This window comes from Chanodichthys erythropterus, chromosome 15, assembly GCF_024489055.1.
Source record: "Chanodichthys erythropterus isolate Z2021 chromosome 15, ASM2448905v1, whole genome shotgun sequence".
In the NCBI taxonomy this organism is placed as follows: Eukaryota; Metazoa; Chordata; class Actinopteri; order Cypriniformes; family Xenocyprididae; genus Chanodichthys; species Chanodichthys erythropterus.
Window position 1 is genome coordinate 35,329,440 of NC_090235.1, and position 22,626 is coordinate 35,352,065.

Below are 22,626 nucleotides of genomic sequence, written 5' to 3' on the forward strand. Positions count from 1 at the left end.
GTATTGTAAGCTTAGACGTCTCTCGTGGTTCAAACAAATAGGGCTGGGCAACAAACTCAAGCTCCTCTTCTCTTATATTAAAATCCTCCGACATTTCTCTTTAAAATATATTGTTTTAAACTTCTAATTCATGACCGGTGTTTTGTTTTGCTCTCGTTCGTCATTGTGTTCGGGTCAAAGGTTGCTCTTCCGCCCAAATCAACTTGTGCAGTATGCATACGGTCGTCCGCCGGAAGCTAGTTATTTGAATTTATAAAGTTTTAAATAGGGATATTTTTCTTACAAAAATGCATCAGTTTGCTTCAAAAGGCATTTATTAACCCACTGGATTACTTTGATTATGGATGAATGTTTTTTTTTTTTGTTTTTTTGTTTTTTTTTTTCAAAAATGCGGGCCCCCATTCACATCCATTATAAACCTTGGAGGTCTAAGGATATTTTAAAAAATATCTCCGATTGTGTTCTTCTGAAAGAAGATAGTCATATACACCTAGGATGGCTTGAGGGTAAATCATGGGATAATTTTGTAAAGTTCAATAAATGAACTAACCCTTAAAGAAATTTTGACCACAGTACCAAAATTGTTTACTATACATAATGAAATGTCCCTAAAATGAACTGCATGCTCAACAATATGCAAGCTTGTTAACTGAATTGGGAAATTCACAATTTTTTTGTTTGAGTGTTTGGTTTGTCACTTGAATTTCAGCAGTTTCATGATCTCTGCAGCCAATAATTAAAAGCACAAAACACATTAAGTTTGCCACAAACAATATAGTTATTAAACATATATACAGTAGCAAGAAAAAGTATGTGAACCACTTGCAGAATCTGTGAAAATGTGAATAATTTTAATAAGAGAGATCATACAAAATTCATGTTATTTTTTGTTTAGTACTGTCCTGAGTAAGATATTTTACATAAAAGATGTTTACATTTAGTTCACAAGACAAAACAATAGGTGAATTTATTAAAATAACCCCATTCGTAAGTATGTGGACCATGATTCTCAATACTGTGTGTGGATGATCTATGTGGATGATCTATGACTGTTTGTTTGTTTTGTGATGGTTGTTCATGAGTCTCTTGTTTGTCCTGAGCAGTTAAACTGAGCTCTGTTCTTCAGAAAAATCCTCTGGGTCCTGCAGATTCTTCAGTTTTCAAGCATAGTTGAACCCTTTCCAGCAGTGACTGAATGATTTTGATATCCGTGTTTACATACTGAGGACAACTGAGGGACTCAAACACAACTATTAAAAAAAGGTTCAAACATTCACTGATGCTCCATAAGAAACTCAATGCATTAAGAGTCGGGGGTGAAAACTTTTGAACAGGATGTTTAAATATCATTGTTTTTCATTTAGTACTGTCCTTCGGAAGCAACAGAAGATACTTGCATGTTTCCCAGAAGAAAAATTAAGTACATTGTACCTTGATATTTGAATTCAAATGTTTTAGGTAGCTTTTAATGCATTGTGTTTCCTTGTGGAGCATCAATGAATGTTTGAACCTTTTTTAATAGTTGAGTTTGAGTCCCTCAATTGTCCTCAGTGTGAAAAGATGGATCTCAAAATCATTCAGTCACTGCTGTAAAGGGTTCAAATATGCAAAAAATGCTTGGAAACTGAAGAATCTGCAAGACCTGAAGGATTTTTCTGAAGAACAGAGCTCAGTTTAACTGCTCAGGACAAACAAGAGACTCATGAACAACCATCACAAAACATAAAAACAGTCGTGGATCATTCAGGTAACCACACACAGTATTAAGAATCAATGGTTCACATACTTATGAATGGGGCCATTTTAATAAATTCAGCTATTGTTTTGTGTTGTGAACTAAATGCAAACATCTTTTATGTAAAATATCTTACTCAGGACAGTACTAAACAAAAAATAACATGCATTTTGTATGATCTCTCTTATTTTATTAAAATTATTCACATTTTCACAGATTCTGCAATTGGTTCACATACTTTTTCTTGCCACTGTACCATATACATAGTTTTATTGGATGTACAACCTTCAGTATCAACAGCAAAATATATGAAGAGGGCTTTTTCTTCTCTTAAAAGGTGATAAGCCTATTTCTAATTATTTTGTTGTTTTGTCAACTTTTTTTTTTTTTTTTTCTGGTTGCGCTTTTATTTTACATTACACACAAATAAAATATACACACTGTCAAGAAAGTACTGTTTAAGGTAACTACATAGACTTTAACTTTAACTTAAAGGTTAGGTTTAGGGTTATCACCTGGTATATAATAATAATAATAATAATTATTATTATTATTATTATTATTAATTAGAAAGTGCTATTATTTTTTTAAGATCAGTCCTTTTGTTTAGAACAAGCACAAACTGACTTGATTCTTATGATTCCATTAGCAGTGTATATTGTTATCTGTGGAAAAGAGTTAAACGAATAGACAATCTGTCCTTAATTGCAATCATACCATGAATTGTGTTTGTCTGTGAGCCAATTTGTTTACGCTATGTGGGGTAAAGTCTTCACATTACACAGGAAGCACAGAACCCTAATGTGGCATATTCAATATTTTATTTCCAAATTGCTGGCATTGGTGCATTTATGCAGCAATCACAATTGCAATGTACCACAGAACAAACAACTATAACAAATGTATATCAAATTTGTGTTGTATGCTTGGGCCCATAATTGCTGTTCGGATCTTTTTTTTTTTTTTTTTAATGGAACCAATTCTGCAGTAGTTCTAACATAACACTCACTATTGCATAAGTTTTCTCAACTTTCATACTCACTGAGTCCTAATGAGATGACTTCAGCCTGTAGACATGTTGAATGACTTTGGTCTGGATGAAAGTTAGATCCCTTTCTCTCTCTCAAACAATGAGTCTAGCATCAATCTCTCTCTCTCTCATTTATTTATTGCAATCTGCACTATTTTCTTCCATAACATGTGATGGTAAAGAAGACAAATCGTCTGTTGTGCCCTCTACTGCTGCACTCATATATGAGATGGGTCTGTGGGGTTCTAGAACATCAAACTGTCCTTCTAACCTCTGTTTCATCCCCTCTAGTCTGTAGAGGTGTCGTTTTTGCCTCCACCTGTTGCATCTCGAACTTCATCTAAGCTATGGCTGATACTCTGTGTTTAGTAAGATGGATCTGATTGTACTCTGATTGTTTTCTTTCCTTTCCTGCAGTCCCAGGAGGAATTGCACCTGAATCTTTAACCTTCACCCCATTGGATGATATGATCTTTCTGAAGTGGGAGGAGCCTTTGGAGCCCAATGGTCTGATCACACAGTATGAGGTAGTGTATCATTTAGAAAGAATTGTAAAAGAAAACATCTATTTTAAAATTAGACCAAGTAATAATTAACAAAAGTGTGTCAGGTTGTAGATAAAATGTAAAACTAAATAATTGTTATTATAACCCGGTGTATATCAAATTAATATTTAGCCTTTACATTGCATCTGAGGTGACATTTGTACAATGAAATAATTGCATTTACATATTAAATGCAATACAGAGGCAGCTCAAATATATTTATTTATATCATCAAAACTTACCCTTTACTACCCTTGTGAAAAAATGAGCATATTTTTTAAAAAGATTACTTTTTACAGAATATTATGCAGAATTATGTTCAAATTGAAGGTGGCACAAGCTTCGTTTACTCTGCAGGATAAATATTCTTTCAGGGGAATGGCTAAATATTCAGCAGCCTGGTCTCATTGTATATACGTTTAACGTACAAGGACAAAACGTTTTTTTTTTTTTTTTTTTCTCCGTACATTTGGATAGATGCTGAAATATGCAATATGGACATATTGTTGTTATGTATTTAGAGATGTAAGATATTTATGCACCAATTAATCGTATGTGTGGTAGAACCACACTTTATGTACAAATGCATACAAATTCTCATGTGATCACATTGGTTTCACCAACAGGAGCGCGATCCATTTCCTCGTTTGTTTCATTCAGGGTTTGTTTTTATCCCTCATACTCCTTCCAAGTCAGAGAGTCATTAGTGTGTGTAAACTCTCTCCACCCTTCACAGAGTCTAGGTGTTCTTATTCTAATCATGCTGTAGTTCATTCTCCAGGCTTCAATTAGTCAAGGAACAAACATAATTGCTTTTTTGCCTTTCAGAGACTGTCGGATAGGGCAATTGTGTTTAAGTGCTTTAATCTGGTAATATTTCACTGCTTCGGCCCACTTCAATTACCTCAGCTGTCAGCATATACACATGTAAGCGTCTGCTTACACTCAACGCTCGTTTGGGAGTGACATCTGTAGCTTTATGTTCACCGCGCTATTAGTTGATGGACAGTTTATGAATTTGGTAATGATTTCTCAGTGGTTGATTTGCTGCACCAGCATTTTAATAAAGTAATTGCAAAATAGAGCATATTATGGATTTTTGAAAAATACCTTTCATGTAGGGTGTAACATTCTAAGTGAATGAAAACATCCTGCAAAGTTTTAAATCTGAAAGTGCACCGTATATAAAGTTATTGTATCTCAAAAGTAAGAGTCGACTCTGAGTCAATTAAATGAATCGTTTGTAAAACGACAAACCAATCCGTTTCGTTGTGATGCCATTAGCATATTGCCCGCCCACTTATTACACGTGCAAACCCAGGGAAAATCTATTTTTTTTTCAACAATACCACAGCAGTACATACTTTTGTTGCGTTCCCGTCATTTTACTGACAACTGCTTTTCAAACCTCGGGGAGTTAAATGCACGATTCACAAAATGCTTGGTCTTAAAATATGGATCAATGCCCAGTTTATTTGGACCTGCTTGCTCCTCTGAATCTCAACCTGTAAGTATGATTAATAATTGATGTTCATATTTTCTAGCGATTGTTCAAAATTTGTAGTTTTGTATGTTATGTTCTATAACGTACACCCTAGTCTGTATGTCTCCTGCTAACCGGCTAGTTCTGCTATTCAGATGTGGGTCCAATATTGTCTAAAAATGTGTCAATTAATGCAGCTTGTCTGTCTTATTAACTTACTTGGAATAATGGTCAAGGATGGAGCACAACTTTTGTTTACAAAGTGTAATGCATTATCAGCTATTCACGTTTGTACTCGGCTAACGTGAGAGTTTACAACATAGTTGTGGGCCCGGTTTGCTTACATAATGTTAAAACAAACTGTTTTCTTCCTCTTCGTTTTTATTATTAGAATAGAGTGTAATGGGATGTTGAGATGCTAGTTTGTGCTAGTTAGTTGAAGTATTATCTCTGTAAACAGTAAACACCCATTGTAATGGTATAGCCATTTTTTTTTTACTTTATTAATAGTTATGATGGAAAAGTCTGTGTACACATCTAGCCTAAATGTTTATCTTATGTTAGAAGTTTTCAGCTTCGCTTAGCATTCTGATTCAGTTCCCACAGGTGCACCTACATAAAGTATAACAGTTATTTCTGACACTTTCCATATAGAAACGTTGTACTCCACTCGTGATTGTAAATCGGCTTCTGGTTGAGCGACTACTTCAGATGTTCCATTGTCGGACTTGGGCTCGAATTGATACGGTCAAATCGATGCTATCTTTTCTGTCTATACATTGTATACAATGTCTTGTGAATTTATAGCTGTCATTCAGTTACGGCAATGGATGCACAGTGCGCGCAGTAGACCAATCACAAAGGATTGGGCCATGTGACCAATCAGAGCAATAGAGTGCCCCAGGGATGACGCGTTTTTGTAGGCCAACCCGGAAGTTAGCGGCGCATGGGTTCCCTCGACTGAAAGCCTATTCATTTTTCCCATAGACTTTTGGAAAATCGCAGAAAATAAGCTCTGTGTTTAACAAAGGGTTATGACACTTACACGATTTGTCTATCAAGATAATCTTTACAAGTTAACACAACATTTATAGATTTTGAAGCCTAAATAAAGTCCTCAGATTTAAAAGGCTAACAGTAGGCTATAAACGGACTACAGCACATCAACGTCGTCACCACCAAGCGTCCTCAAACTTTATTTAGAAAACAACTCTATTTAAAAACATGCTCACTGTTTATGATCTGCGCTGTGTATGAATACTGTCCACTTTTTAATGAGAAATGCTGTCCAAATGTCCTGTTTGTCATGATGACGTCTAAGTCCCCGCCGAAGGAAGCAGTCCCTTTTAGCAATTTGTTAGCAACCGCCGATTTTAAGACACAGTAAAAGTTTAAAAAAATCACAAGTGGGTTATAACTGGTGTGTTTTATGTCATAGATCAAAACGTGAAAGTATTTAGAGGCTTTGTTAACCACAGACCTTACTTCAGGCGATTTAGCAAAAACCCATTCAAAAAACCCATAGACTTTACGGCGTTGGAACCGGAAGTCCTAAAATGCTAACTCGCTTCCGGGTTTTGCCTAAAAAAAACGCGTCATCCCTGGGGCACTCTATGTAGGCTTACAGAAAGGAGGGGTTTAGAGAGACTGATTCTTTGAACTGCTTCTAATGAATCGTTTACAAATAATAGAGAACTGAGGTAAAATGAAATGTGTATTATGAGAAAACAAAAGTTTTTTGACCTTGCATGCATATAAATCTGTTGTAGGAGACTCTCAAAACAATAGTAGGAACCTTTAAAAAGGCATAATAGGGGCATTTTAAACTGAAGGATCTTGAGAGGGATAATGAAGTTTCTCTGTTATTCTTTTAACACTACAAAGTAGTTGTTTTTAATTCTTTGATGTGTAATATATGTCTAATGTAACCACAGTACTTCATATCTTTGCCCTGAAGTACCTAGAAAGGGTAAACATTTTTCAAGCTTTCTTGTGAGTACTTTTGCAATATTTTTTGCATTAATTAAGCAATATAAATTGCATTCCAAAGTGAGGGCGGTAGTGGAGTAGTTTCAACAGATTTTTCAAACAGTTTGTAATGAAAACCATAATTTCAAATCTGAGGTATGACTGAGTAGTGCTAAAATATGGGTGTTTCATGCATATTTTTATGGAGGACCAGGGGTGCCACTTAAAAATAAAAAGAAGAATCAATTAATTAATTTAATAATTCAAACATAAAAATGTATATAAATGATTCACTTTTTATATGGGCAAATTAATAGACATATTTAAAGTTGTTTATTTAATTCCTGTTTTTAAATGTAGTTTAATAAAACAATAAAACAATAAATTTTAAAAATCTTTTTTGAATGTATAAATAAATAGACAAATTTGAAATGGGATATTTAATTCATTTTTTAAAACGTAGATCAATAAAACAATAAAAAGTTCATTAGTAAATCATTTTAAATGCGCATTTAAATCGCTTTTTTAAAAAGAATTTGGCAAATGCTTTTCTTTCTCTATTTACCAATTGCTTTTCTTTGTCGGTTTGCCAAATGCTTTTCTTTATCCATTTGTCAATCGAGTGGTAAAATGCCATTGGACAGTACACACGTGGGAGCAACCAATCAACTTTCGCCTCAATTTGAAGAGCCAATCCTCTCTCACTTGTAACACTCACTGTCATTGGACAGTTAGTACGGTGACCGGGAGGGGACATGTTCGGTTCATTTAGTTTTGTCGTGGCCACAACATAAACTCGTGTGAACGTGATAATATGCCGTGGCCAAAGATTAATTCGTGGGAACGGCCACGAGATCGTTTTGTCGAGGTAACGACATCCTTATGTCGTGGCCACGCCATGTAAAGTCGTGGCCTCGAGATCATATGTTGAGGGAACGATATATTGTTCTCATGGCCACGAGTTAAATGTGTAAACAACCTGTGCAACCATAGCAACCTGGAATTATCACAAATGGACAATACCATAATAATATTTTTAATTAAGAAAAAGAACGGAATTAAGAAATTATTATATTAACATAGTGCATATTATATTGTATTGCGCGCGATGTTGCAGACAGCATTCTTTTAAATCCATTCACTTATCGTTTATTTTTTATTTAATATTTTTATATTATTAGTTACATCTGTATATTCAGGGTGCGATTTGTTAAAAAAACGTAGGAGGTGGATGTTTTGAAAAGTTTTTTTTTTTTTTTTTTTTTTTAAAAACCACAGTGGAGCTATATACTATTTTTGGCAGCTGTTACAGAAACATTTTTACAAAAAAATTCTGATTTAACTTTGAGATTTGAAGTATTAGATATAGCTTAGATATTTATATAGCTATGATAGAAATGCAAAATCAATCGGTAGTTATTAATAGAATAACGAGACACAACCCTTTACATTCAATCGCGTTTGGTCCCATTTATTTATACACGTTTACCTCAGATTTCATTAGATAGAATATAAGCTGTGCTGTACACAGAGTTTCATAATTTACCGAGGTCAGAAAATGTAGTTTACTAGGGGGGTACAGGGGCATGCTCCCCCGAGAAAATTTAGATTTCCCTGGTGTACATATGTGCATTTTTAAGACTTTTAAAGGCCAACAAATTGGATAACAATAGCTTTAAAACCATGTCAACAAATACATGCATGCACAGTTTTGAGGCAGCTTTAATCGCATGTGTGGTAATTTCATGACTTAACTTACAACAGAACACCGAAAGCCATTGCTCATAGTTTCTTTTGCGCTTTATTTATGCTATAATAAAGTAATTATGCAGCGCGCGCCGGCGCATTTGCTCATGCAATTCTTGAGTGCGCGCCACGAGCACAGTATAACGGCTGATTGGACAGTCGTGTTCATTTTTCTGAGTGTTTATTTTTCTTACTAACATCATCCGACCGCAGTTCACTGTTGTTCAGCTGAAGCTCACTCGTTGTCACCGGCACCTTTTCCGCGCTTGTTTGACTTGTCGGAATGCGCGTCTGAAAAGTGTCCCATTTGTTGTGGTGGTAAAGAGACAGTTCTATATAAACGCAGCGTTTTATTTTGCGATGTTTTAAAAAAAGATTTTTATTTTTGGTATTTTATATGCTCTTGGTGGTTTGTGGAGTAGCATCAACCAGGGGGGATATTTTTTATCCCCACCGGTCTGTTTTCTCTTGTAGCCCCTCGTGCCTGTGACAGCATTCGAATTAATTCAGAGTTTAAGTTTTAAAAATGTGTTACTATTTTAGAATATTTTGTTTATTATTTGTATATAACCTATGAAAGCTTTATTTATGATTTTATTTTATTTCTGTAGGCGCACGGGAATTTTACAAGGAGATCATTTACGGGAATATTATTTATATATAGGCCTATATATATATATATATATATATATATATATATATATATATATATATATATATATAATATATATATAATTATTTTTCATTCTTAATTAGAAATATTATTATGGTATTGTCCATTTGTGATAATTCCAGGTTGCTATGTGCTATGGTAGCGCAGGTTGTTTACACAACTCGTGGCCATGAGAAATTATGTCGTTCCCTCAACATATGATCTCGAGGCCACGACATAAGGATGTCGTTACCTCGACAAAATGATCTTGTGGCCACAACTTATTATCACATTCCCACGAATTAATATCTTGTGGCCACGAGTTTATATGTTGTGGCCACGACAAAACTAAATGAACCGAACATGTCCCCTCCCGGTCACCGTACTAACTGTCCAATGACAGTGAGTGTTACAAGTGAGAGAGGATTGGCTTTTCAAATTGAGGCGAAAGTTGATTGGTTGCTCCCACGTGTGTACTGTCCAATGGCATTTTACCACTCGATTGACAAATGGATAAAGAAAAGCATTTGGCAAACCGACAAAGAAAAGCAATTGGTAAATAGAGAAAGAAACGCATTTGCCAAATTCTTTTTAAAAAAGCGATTTAAATGCGCATTTAAAATGATTTACTAATGAACTTTTTATTGTTTTATTGATCTACGTTTTAAAAAATGAATTAAATATCCCATTTCAAATTTGTCTATTTATTTATACATTCAAAAAAGATTTTTAAACGTTATTGTTTTATTGTTTTATTAAACTACATTTAAAAACAGGATTTAAATAAACAACTTTAAATATGTCTATTAATTTGCCCATATAAAAAGTGATTCATTTATATACATTTTTATGTTTGAATTATTAAATTAATTAATTGATTCTTCTTTTTATTTTTAAGTGGCACCCCTGGTCCTCCATATATTTTTATGCAAAAAATAAAATAAAATAAATTCCCCAATGTGTATATAAAAATATTTCTTTAAGACTTGCAGAGATAGAATTTGCTAAGTCTCTTGCTTGTGTAAACATTTGTCATTTCATATAACCTTTGAATGCCTCCCATCTAGTCAAAGATTTTAGTTTAAATACCTGTTCATGTTTTTTTCAAGGGATTGAGGGATTTTAGATGGTGCAGACAAAACATGTAATGTAAATGTCAATACTGTGTGATATGACTGCAATGGATCAATACAAAATATCAGAAAAAAATGGACATGCATGCATAATCTTTACAGAACTGAATTGTTGTTTTAAAACTTTTAATGAGAGGATAGATCTAGTTGTGGGTCTACTACAGTTAAAATGTCCTCTCATTATTACAATATTTCACCATATAATGGAGACAGAGTTAGAAACAGGTTATTATTTGAACCATTGTCATTAGAACCACATGAGTTTACCAAAATCATTTCTTGACTCAATTGGAAACTCTGGATGAAAACGTATCTGCCTGCTGAGTTGCTTTTTCTATGAAATATACTAAATGGTATATACACCATGAGTCCTCTTGCATGAAAGAAAATAGAGCAGCAAGTTCTCACTGCGGGGGCAAATGAGTATAGAAATATTATGTCTGAATGTACAAAGATGTTTAGGTCTTGAAATGACCTGCTTTAACTTGATGAGTTTCCTCATATCCTCTACATTCCATGAATACTACCATTTTGTTTTATTGACTACAAATTCCTTGTATAAAACAATATCTGAAGCTTAAAGTGTGCTTTCAAAAAAAAAAAAAAAAAAAAAGATAATGTAAGGAAAGAGAACTGGTTTTGCTGTAGATCATGTGAAGCATACAGGAGTAGCTGAAGTCAGAGTATGAGACTGCATTACAGGGATTCATCAACACTGTTCCTCCACCATAAGGTATTACATCATTTCCTCTGGGCTCATGCTTTGTTTTTGATTTTTAGATCAGCTACCAGAGCATCGAATCGTCAGATCCCAGCATCAATGTTCCTGGCCCACGGCGCACTGTATCCAAACTAAAGAACGAGACATATCACATGTTCTCCGGGCTTCACCCTGGTACCACATACCTGGTGTCTGTTCGCGCCCGCACCGCTAAGGGCTTTGGCCAGACCGCCCTAACTGAAATCACCACCAATATCTCAGGTGAGGAAAAATGCTTTGTCACAAGGAATAATCTGGGATATAAGCCAAGTCAGAAAACCTACAACTTTCAGCTGTGTCTCTCTGCATCTGAAGTACTTAATTATAAGTTTTCCACTAGAAGCTAGATGGGCTTTGGTTTTATCGCTGGAATGAATGTAAGATGCCTGAAAGGGCCTTTTAATTGGTTCAGGATTTATTCAGACTTTATTTGGACCTCATTTAGACATTATCTCAGCTAGGCAAAAGCTACTCTTTTGGAGAGATTGACTTTCTGAACAGCAGAAATATTGATACCAAGGTTTACCCAGGCTTAAGTCGACAAACTGAAGGGAGAACAGTGTAAACTGAAGGGAAGAACCTTTTAAGAAATCTTTTTTTTTTTTTTTTTTTTTTTTTCACCAATTAAATTACAGACTTGTGGTGAAAGTCCTTGGCTTTGCATTTGGTAGCTCAATAAACTGATAATTACAGAGAAACTGATAAGTTTCAACTCCTTTGGTAGTTATGACCAAACAATGAGTATTATTTGGACAATCCTCTTTAAAGATATAGTTCACTCAAAAAATATTTACTCATGTCACTCCAAACATCTTGGAGCTGCTACTTTATTACCATAGGCTATCAAGCTCCAAAAAGTAAAAAAAAAAGTACCATTAAGACAATACACAACAGGAAAAAATAAAATATTTTTTCATGCACTGGTCAGTTTTGAGATTTTGGGCTATTTTGTTTCAGACTAGTGGAAAGAAAATATCTAAAAGACATTTAAGTGTTTATTATATACAAATTTCATTTACAATACATATCTTTAAAGCTGTTTTCTCATGCACTGAGCCAGAAATCTCCATTCAGTAGCACTTAAAATACATTAAACTTTCTAATTTGATCCTTAATCTATATTTTTACAAATGAGTTTGTGTACAATTTTATTCCTAAAACATGTCTCACTGTTGACAGCATTTTCTGATTTATGGGATGATAAAAAGAGATAATTTAACTCTGATATGTCAACAAAATAAAATAATTTTGAACATGACTTGATCCAATTTCCAATTTCAGTTCTGGAAATGTAATTAGATAATGCTGCCTTTACATATTTAAACATAACATTTTTAGCAAAGTTGTATCACAAAACAACTGTCTTAGTGTACCATGATTAAATCAGCTGGGAAAGTATAGCGAGATCCATTAGTTAAAATTGTAGCCCTATTCACCTCTGGTGTCCACATAACTCAGATACTGTATATTTCGAGTCTTCTGAAGTCATACAATATCTTCCCTGCTTTGTGTCAAATAGGTTTGAGGGTATATAATTTTTGCATGAACTGTTCCCTTAAATATCCTCACACACACAATAACCCGGCTGTTGGCATGAGCAAAACTTTTCTTATTTGTGTGTGTTTCCTTTGAGGTTTGTTCCAATAAACATGTCAATCGCAACATCCCACGGCCCTCTTATGAAACAGATCTAACACTAGCACTGTGATGGCGGCTCTCAGTTTTTTACTCTAAAATTTCTGCTTGTTTTGGTATGCTGAAGGCTGAGACATTGACCCGTTTCCCTGTACTAGCACACTAATTGACTTCCAATAATAAGCAGGAACAGGAGCAGGAGGTCTGTTCTGTGCTTACCCCTCAAGAGACTTTATAAAGGACTGTGGATCGCTCTCATCCGCCTCTATTACTGTGTTTCATAGCCGTTGTGTGGTGCTCTCTGTCTGGGGTGTTTTTTTTTTTTTGTTTTTTTTTTCTGTGGAGCAAGGGATTTAAGTCAGTGGAAAACCAAGACTAATTTGAAAGATTGTTGTGTGTTTGAGTTGTTGGATGTGTGGGAGTTTTTTTTTTTTTTTTTTTTTTAAGAAAATATATCAAAAATGAATCTTGTAATTTACTCACACTTATGTGTAATACTAAATCTGTATTTTAAGTCTTTTTTTTACTGATAATCTTCCCCTCTAGTGAGCTGTTAACTGACAAACACTGCAACCAAATCATAGTCAAATAGTCAGTGGAATTTGCGAACCAGCACAAAATAATGATTTGTTCATTGGTCCAGATCTCAAGTCACTCAGGCAGCATTTATTCAGGCACAAAAAAAATGATTTCTTACTCACATCTGACACAGATCAGATACTGTTTGCTCTTTCTTTCGCCTCGTAGCGCCTGCATTTGATTATGAAGACGTCCCCTCTCCACTGAGTGAATCTGAGAGCACCATAACAGTCCTGCTGCGTCCAGCCTTGGGGAGAGGAGCACCTGTTAGGTAATAAACCCGATATAAACTGACAAATGTGATTTTTTTTTTTTTTTGCTAAAAATATATATTTGAAGTTGACAAATATAGACTTCAAATACAGCTATTAAAAAAATTAAGAGACCACTTAACATTGATTTCTGAACTTGGAGTGGTCTCTTAATTTTTTCCATAGCTGTATATATTGACTACAAATATATAGACTTGTTTAATGACAATAATCCAGATGTCCAGACAGAATAGCTGAAAAATACACACCCACATCATGGTGTAACTACTCAACAGTTGAATTCTGCGCTAAATTGCACAGAAACTAAACTATTTTCATGGCAAGCTAAATTGCTTTCTATAGTTTATTCTATAGTTTTATTAAGGACTGCAAATACAGTATGGTACAGTCCAATATAGTTCAGTGTTTGAAGATCGTTATATCTTCCTGTACAGCACGTATCATGTGGTTGTGGTAGAGGAGGACAGCTCCAGACAGGTGAGGCGGAGGGAGTTGGGTCACATGGAGTGTTTCCCTGCTCCTTCCTCCCATGGGGAGACTCTAGGGGGAGGAGGAGGGGCAAGTGGTGCACCGCCTCATTACTACACCGCTGAACTCCCACCCAGCAGCTTGCCCGAGGCAACGCCCTTCACCGTGGGGGACAACCACACCTACAACGGCTACTGGAACACACCTCTTGACCCCAGCAAGAATTATCTCATCTACTTCCAGGCCTCCAGTAACTTCAGAGGGGTGAGTGATCCCATCTGGCCAGTAAATGCTCATAAGGAACTAATGTATGTATGAGCAATTGGGAGAAACACTTTGGAGGAGCTGGTTTATTCCAAATATCCTGTCATGAAGAGGCAGCGTCTCTTAAGTGTTTCTCCCAATTTCTGAATATTACATTGTTGACCAACCCATCAGAACTTAGCATATGTATTAGCAATCAAAACGTTTTGTTCGAACTTTTAAGAGTAATCTACGTTGGATCTACAAAATAATTCAAAAGAAGGTATTCACAATAATAAGCTTCTGATCCCTTTGAAAATATGTTTATTTCTGGATTGCTTACTCATAAAATGTACTCTAATCTAAGACACAATCTGACTTAATTGATAGCACACAAACAGTTGTACTTATCAGAATTTTATTGAAGACACTGAGTGATCATTGATAGGGCAGGCTGGAAAAAATATGTTAACCTCTGTGTTGCAACTAAAAGCTATTTGGAGTCAATTAGGGAGATTAGGGGGAAGTGTGGGTTGCCCAGGTGCCCTGTCCTATAAAGGCACACAATACCTGGAACTGACAAATCTGTTCTTCTCAAGAATGTCAATGTGAACCATGCCTCGATCCCAAAAGCTTTCACGGGACGTTAAAACACATTACAGAGATGCACAAAGCTATAAAAGGCTATTGAATCAATGCTAAAGACTTGGATATTCACAAATTTACAATAAGATATTCGGGCTTAAGATAGTCTTATTGTGAATTTTTGAATACAAATGTAGAAAGTTCTGGACTGGTGGTACTCTCCCCTGGAGCAGGCATCCGGAAATCACTCTAAGAACACAACAGACAATCCTGGAAGAGAGAAAGAACTCAAGGATAAAAGTAGATGACCTTCAGAAATCTTTACAAACAGAATAAAACTAAATGAAAACATTCAACACACATATCTGAGCCACTGAACAGTTCTAAGAATGGTAAGGAATCGTTCTAGTTATGTTTTTACTTGAGCTTGGAATGGCATGGCACAATTACAACACGATTACCATTCTCAGCCCGGAATTCTCAGCACGGTTGGCCAACTGTGCTGAACTGTGCTACTAGAATACATGTAGTGACGTCACAACTCAGAACTGGTCAATTGTCTGTTGCCTGGCTACCAATTTCTCTGTAGCTAGCTAAGCATGAAATTTGAGAGATGCAAACATAAATTAATAATAAAAATAAAAGAAATATCTGATCATCTTCCATAACGCGGTTGCTATTTACATCTTATACCAGTAAACTGTTGTGTTACCAAGACAACGTCTGACATATTTGTATTATATTCCAAAGAGTGGCCGTTTTCAGCCGTTTTCAGGATATGAAACCATATCCATACCAGAATGGAATGGTTAGGCAAAAAAAAAAAAAAAAAAGGGTGTTTGCACTAAAATGTTTTGTTGTTGTTTTGTTTTGTTTTTTTCTGTGGAGGTCCTGAAACTAAAATAATGCCTTGAACTCAGCTATACTGCAATAATGATACAATAAAGATGGGGGGAAAAGTTACATTCTAATCATGATTAGGTTGAAATGCAGGTATCTTACATACAGAAAAGTCCCCCAAGCTGTATAACACCTGGTTCATTCTGAGACTCTTGCATATTATCACATAACTACTTTTCCCAGCATTGCTGTCACCACTGTTGGTGTCACTTAAATAAATAACTTAATATGACTACCTTGGTTCTATACTTGACCCCAGAGGCATCTTCTCTGCTCCTTGCCATGGATGTAGCAGCTTCAGCCACCAGAAAATTGCTTTCGGTTACATTTTCCAGTAGTTTCGCTTGCATTCCCACAACAAGAAGATACTAATTTCCTATGAATTCATTACAAAAAAGTCTATCAATGGCTGATCATTTATCAGCTTGTTCAGCAGTGCAAACTATGGATCTTTTCAGTTCTATTACAGCTAATAACATGAAAAACCAAAGTCTTTAACAAGATGTTGACCCTTTGAGAAGATCCATTTGATCAGATTCATGTATGTCTCATACCCTTTTGGCCAGGGCCAGTTCATTCTGTGGGTAAGAAAAAGGCAGAACTATGTCACTCAGTTCATTTCGAAATGGCTTTAACAGTTGAATGGGTCATCTTCTCTTTCTTCTTTAGTGTGCTTTCAGAACAGGTCTTATTCAGGTCTATATGGCTGTTGAACTCTTTGCAAGGCAACATATAACATCTTCAGTTCATCAGCTCTTTGAGACTAAACTGATTGTTCTTTCCTTGTATTCTCATCAGACCATTTTTCATTTGATTTTCTCATTTGAGACATTATCTCAGACATCTCACCTCTCATGGAAGATCCAGGAGTCTCCTGCATATTGAACACAATACAATACAATACTGGAAATCAAGCGAGTGATATAGAAGCCATGTTTCCATCTGAAATTAAGATGTGTTTCAGTGATCCAATCACAAGTGGTCATCTGAGACATCTGGCTGTTTCCACTTGAGAATAAGAAGTGCATCTCCTGTGACCACTCCCCTTTTATTTTTGTCACACTCTACATCACTTTACCTGAAGCACAGAGTGTGGCACACAGATACTATAAGGATAAATACAGATTTGTGCTATACCCCATTGCTTTGATTAGTTGGTTTAGGGGTGTTTAATGAAGGCTAGAGCTAAACTCTGAGGGAAGGTGGTCCTCCAGGCCACTTTAAAAGTTCAGCAGTATCAGTTCTTGTTTAAGCCTGCTAAATGCACCATAACCTGCTCCTCATTCTCAGTTAACTTTCATGTTGGGTGGAGATTTGGGAAATAGAAGGCAGACACGGAAATTATATACAGTAATAAATTATGTATGCTTATATAATTAATGAGAATAAATAACTACCACTGAAGATATAATTTGCTTCCGTAGCAACCTTGGAAAGCTATTTAAGGACATGAATCATTTGAACACAACATAACATCCTATTTACTGCTATTAAGATGCCGCTTATTTCGTTGTGGTGCTTTTGGTCTGATATATTGAGGTGATATTCAGAGATCCAGACCGTGGTACAAGAAAGTTTTCACTGTTAGTACAATAGAGAGAAGCATTTGATCATCAAATGTCATTTTAATGAGGCCTATGGAGTTGTATTCTGTCTCCTTGTCACAGAGATGACTCTGTAGTGTCCCTGTAGTAAAAAGGAGGGTTATAGATTTAGAGAACAAGACAAACTCACACTTTTTGACTCATGTTGGCTGGCTGTCTCATCATTACAAACAAAACAAAGGTTCCATTATATCCAGTAATAGGATTGTGTTGAAAATCCCTCCTCTAATGGGAAGTAATGAATACATAATAGGCCATAAACAGTAGCATCAACCACTCACACTGTCTGATGACACTCACCATTCAAAGTGAGTTTATTCTTCAAATTCATTCAGGTTATTGTTTATCTGACCCACACACATTTCCATCTCAATCAGCCTAAATAAATCTTTTTAACATGAGCAACGCTAAATACTCGGCTTTGCTGGTGCTTATTATTTTGACAATTATTCCTGATAATTAGGTGCAGGTTCGCTCTATTAGACTTGCCCTGAATTTAAACAGTAATTACTCTGACTAAAGTGGCTTACTGCAGCTCAATAGGCATATAGGTTGGGTTTTAGAATAGACAAATACATTTTAGAATTAAACAGAAATTATTAGTAGGAAAGGCTAGCTTCAGTATTACTGTTGCTCCAAACCCTTAATCCCCCTGATAAGTTTTAAACCTCATTACATAACTCATCCCGCACCATTTGCGCAGACTTGAGTGAGACCTCAAATTATGCAGCTTATAGACTTTATGTGCCAGGCAAACAAGTGTGCAGCCATTTTCTGAACTTTGTGTTTGAGTTTCTGTTTTAGTGGTAGCTCTGTATATTTTTATGGCATCGCTGTTGAAGATCATTTAGCTGGTAAAGTGGATTTTACTTATTTTAGAGTTAATGAAAGTTATCATGAACATGAACAAGTAGACCAGGAAGTTCATTCATATTTAAATCCATAAGATCTTTCCTTCATGCTGTGGAAATACAAACCGGAAGACAGAAAAGGGTGCTGAAAAAGGGCGGGCTACATAAGGTCTAAGTGATCAGATTTTTGCCTGGTGGACAAGCATTTCATAAACTTACATTGAAGGAGGAATTCAAAACAAGAAAACTGCACAAAACACCCAACCATCCAATAGTAGCTCACTAAAAACTACTCAGAACCCTACAGCAATGTCCTTTAAACGACCCACTGCCCAGCATTGCACCGGGAACTTTTGCACTAAACATCTCCAGTGACATTTTCTTCTGTGAATTATTAATTTAGTGGCTGTTAATTCCTCCCATACAAATTTCCACAGACACATAAGAGTCAATCACATTTGTGGGTGTGACAGACAGACACTTTTTCATTCTGAATATTGACCATATTGAATTGTGGGAAATTGATGGGCATGACCACTCTAAACAGCCATCGTAAAGCAGCGTTGAACGTGACCTGCATATCACATCATATAGCTATCATCTGACAGTGATTAATTTCAACGCTGCCCCTCAGTGCTGCCTTGACCGAGGACTGCGGAACACATGTTTTAATGACATGTTAAAATATGGTGGCAAATATGTCACATCTGCCCTGGTGAAATAGAGGAGAAAGCAACTCGAAGCTGATTTTCAATTTAAAAGGCAATTTACTGGCAGTTTGGGTGAGAAAGGTCTTGACTTCAATCTAGGTAGATGAATTTGCATAATTGCCACACAAAGCCACCATTTGCACCTGTAAATATTAATTAGATAATATCTCCCTATAGCTCACCGTGTGTGTGTGTGTGTAAGAGTGAGAGAGGGAGAGAGAAGGTACTCTCATAATGCACTGCTGAGTACTCGGTAAAAAAAAAAAAAATACACCCAATATGGCAGACACAAGCAAATTATAGTTGATTATAAATATACTTCTAATCATTCACTGTTGAAAAGGTATAATAAAAATGCCCAGTCTATTTCAAAATTACTATTTATCCAATTATTATTATTATTATTATTATTATTATTATTATTATTACAATATTATTTAATTAGATCAGCAACTATAGAAATAAATCTATAGAAATAAATTGTGCTTTGCTCTCAGTACTTTGCCTGGTGTCCTGGCAAGTTTATCTCAAAGGAAAAAAAAAAACAAAAAAAACATTATTTATAGTTTTACTTTGTTCATGGACCTTTTTTCTGAAACATTTTGAATGTTCGTCTAACGTTTTTGTTGTTTTAAATGTTACTACTTACTAATTGTTTCACAATGTTCGGAGAATGTTCAAAAGCAATTTCCACTTTAATCTTTGCTTAATTACAATAAATAAATAAATGAAACATTCCCTTTAAGGGTTAGTTCACCCAAAACATTTAATTCTGTCATTAATTACTCACCCTTATGTCGTTCCACACCCGTAAGAAATTAAGATATTTTTGAAAAAATCCGATGGTTGACAACAAGCATCGACAACAAGATCATTTACGCTTTCAATGCCCAGAAAGGTACTAAAGACATATTTAAAACAGTTAATGTCACTACAGTGGTGTTACCTTAATGTTATGAAGCGATGAGAATACTTTTTGTGCGTCAAAAAAAACAAAACAAAAAAAAAATGAGTTCATTCAACAATATCTAGTGATGGGTGATTTCAAAACACTGCTTCACAAAGCAAAGCTTTGAAGCTTTACAAATCTTTTGTTTCGAATCAGTGGTTTCAAGCGTGTATCAAACTACCAAAGTCACATGATTTCAGTAAACAAGGCTTTGTTACATCATAATGTTTCATCGAAAAGTTTCAAAATTTCAATGGTTCACCACTGGGGGGCGGGGATCTCTCTGAAGTGTGAACTACTGATGGGCAGGGCGAGGCTTCGTGAAACAGTTGAAGCAAATGAGCCAAATTGTGTCGAGGCTTCGAAACAATTTGACACTCGTCTCCACGGTGACACATGGTCACTTGAATCTGTTGATCTGAAATAACCTTGACATCGATTCAGACAAGCGCTTACGAATTATAACGTACATGTGGTTTTGCCAAACAAGGAAGTGTGTGGGGGAGTGGATAGTGTTCTCGACTGGGTTAAAATCCTGGTCAGAACAGTGTTTTGATATAAAAACTCAAATAAACAAATAAACACATTTTACAAACACATTGCAAATGTTTTATTGAAAGTAAAATATATAAATCATATAATAAGACTGAATATCAAGTGTATGTATAAAATGCCTTTTATCAATTTTCATGGCTTGTTTTGTTTTTTCCATGGATAGCTCAGCTAAACAGGCCAATATATAACTAATGTATAAAACTGATCAGAGATCAGGTACCTATAGACTTGATTCATGGGAAAATTTGAAATTTTTAAATGTTTTGAAACACTTATGACGTAACGAAGCCTCGTTTACTGAAATCACGTGACTTTGGCAGTTTGATCCATGCTCTGAACCACTGATTCAAAACAAAAGATTCGTAAAGCTTCATGAAGCAGTGCTTTGAAATTGCCCATCACTAGATATTGTTGAATAAATTCGTTATTTTGTTTTTTTGGCACACAAAAATATTCTTGTCTCTTCATAACAATAAGATTGAACTATTGTAGTCACATGAACTGTTTTAAATATGTCATTAGTACCTTTCTGGGCATTGAAAGTGTAAATTATCCTGCTGTCAATAGAGGCCTCAATGAACCATCGGATTTTGTCAAAAAATATCCAAATTTGTGTTCCCAAAGATCTTACAGGTGTGGAATGACATGATGGTGAGGAATTAATGACAGAATTTTCATTTTTGAGTGAACTAAGTCTTTAATGTTTTCTCTAACATTTGCATAACCATGAAAAATATTTTTAAACGTTAAAAAAAAAAAAAAAAAAAAAAATGAATATAGAATTAATGATATATATATATATATATATATATATATATATATATATATATATATATATATATATTTATATATATATATATATATATATATATATATATATATTCCATTAAGTTACTACTATCAACCTTTTAGGAGTAAATAAAGAACCAAGATGTCTGACAGTAGATGCGTTTTGTGTGCGAAATGCTGTTTGTTTGTTGTTGACTATGTAAACGTTTTCAAATCTGTCACTTTTGATTTTATTTAATTTAGAATGCTGACTTTGTGCTCTCTAGTTTTGGACTGAGCCTTCATGTCCAACCTATGTTCTCATTCATTTGCTAGTAAATGTCATCAAAGTAGGCATTTCAATATATTCCTGATTGCCCATGGGATTTCTAGTCAGATATTCACATAAATCATACACAAGCTATCCTCTTACCCTCAGATAGCCCTGATAACTTGCATCAACTCTCTGTTTTATCCTCAGGAGACCAGGATCAACTGCATTCGGATCGCTCGTAAAGGTAATTCATTCTTTATCTGCACTGTTTACATGCTTAAGGGCATGTCTTATTGACAGTGCATATACATCAATGCTAACCAAATGTCCCTGCTGCAGACTCACTCACACTTTGGCAAGAGATAAAAGCATATTTGTTACCTTAATATGGCAGTCTCTCAAAACGCAAGCGGTGATAGTTGGGCAAAATTCCACCCAGTATTATGATTCAAATATTACATAATCATTTTTCATTCAAGTTTGGCACAGTGAGCCAACATAATATAAACAGACTGACAGATAAGATAAAGTTAAAAGGAAGGAGTAAACGGGCCCTTTTCCGCAACCTACCTACCCAGACATTTTTAAGCATCATAGATGCACTTACAAAATGTAGCCATTAACATTATGCTACTTTCTAAAATATTTCATTTTGGCTAGTCTAAGAGAACATTTCATGTACCATGCACTTATAAGGCAGTCTCATGATGCATTGCGATGTTGGTTATAAAAACATTTTATTCAACAATGAAAAGCATATTAATATTTCTTCTTTATTATTATTATTATTTTTTTTATCCAAAGCTACTTACATTGCATTCAAGGTATGCATTTTTATAAGTTAATTTGGGGAAGTTAATCAGGGAAGCTCACATTAACAGTAATGCATCATATAATAATGCTCCTCATGTGAAGCACCGTAATACATGGCTAAAGGCCCTTTCACACTGAACGCGACGCGAAAAAGCGAGGCGAATCATGGAAGAATGGTCCTTTCACACCGAACACAAAATGACTGATCATCTTCTGCTAATTCACACCTGCACACTAGGTGGCGCTGACCAACAATGCATTTGTCCTCATGTGTGTGTCTCGTATATGGCTTTAACTTCGTCCGCTGCATCATATACAGCATTAAATTAAGATAAATAATGTTTGGTACTACAGTAGAAACACAAACT

General features: G+C 35.2%; 1 protein-coding gene across 1 annotated transcript in view; it reads left to right on the forward strand.

Annotated features, from left to right (window-relative positions):
* Positions 1-22,626, forward strand: part of ptprua (protein tyrosine phosphatase receptor type Ua) — a 320,172-nt gene that overhangs the window by 226,001 nt on the left and 71,545 nt on the right. Inside the window, exons 9-13 of the mRNA XM_067411023.1 lie at positions 3,183-3,292; positions 11,073-11,274; positions 13,435-13,537; positions 13,973-14,270; positions 21,653-21,689. Of these exons, the coding sequence (XP_067267124.1) occupies positions 3,183-3,292; positions 11,073-11,274; positions 13,435-13,537; positions 13,973-14,270; positions 21,653-21,689 (750 nt within the window). The remainder of the gene's footprint in view (positions 1-3,182; positions 3,293-11,072; positions 11,275-13,434; positions 13,538-13,972; positions 14,271-21,652; positions 21,690-22,626) is intronic.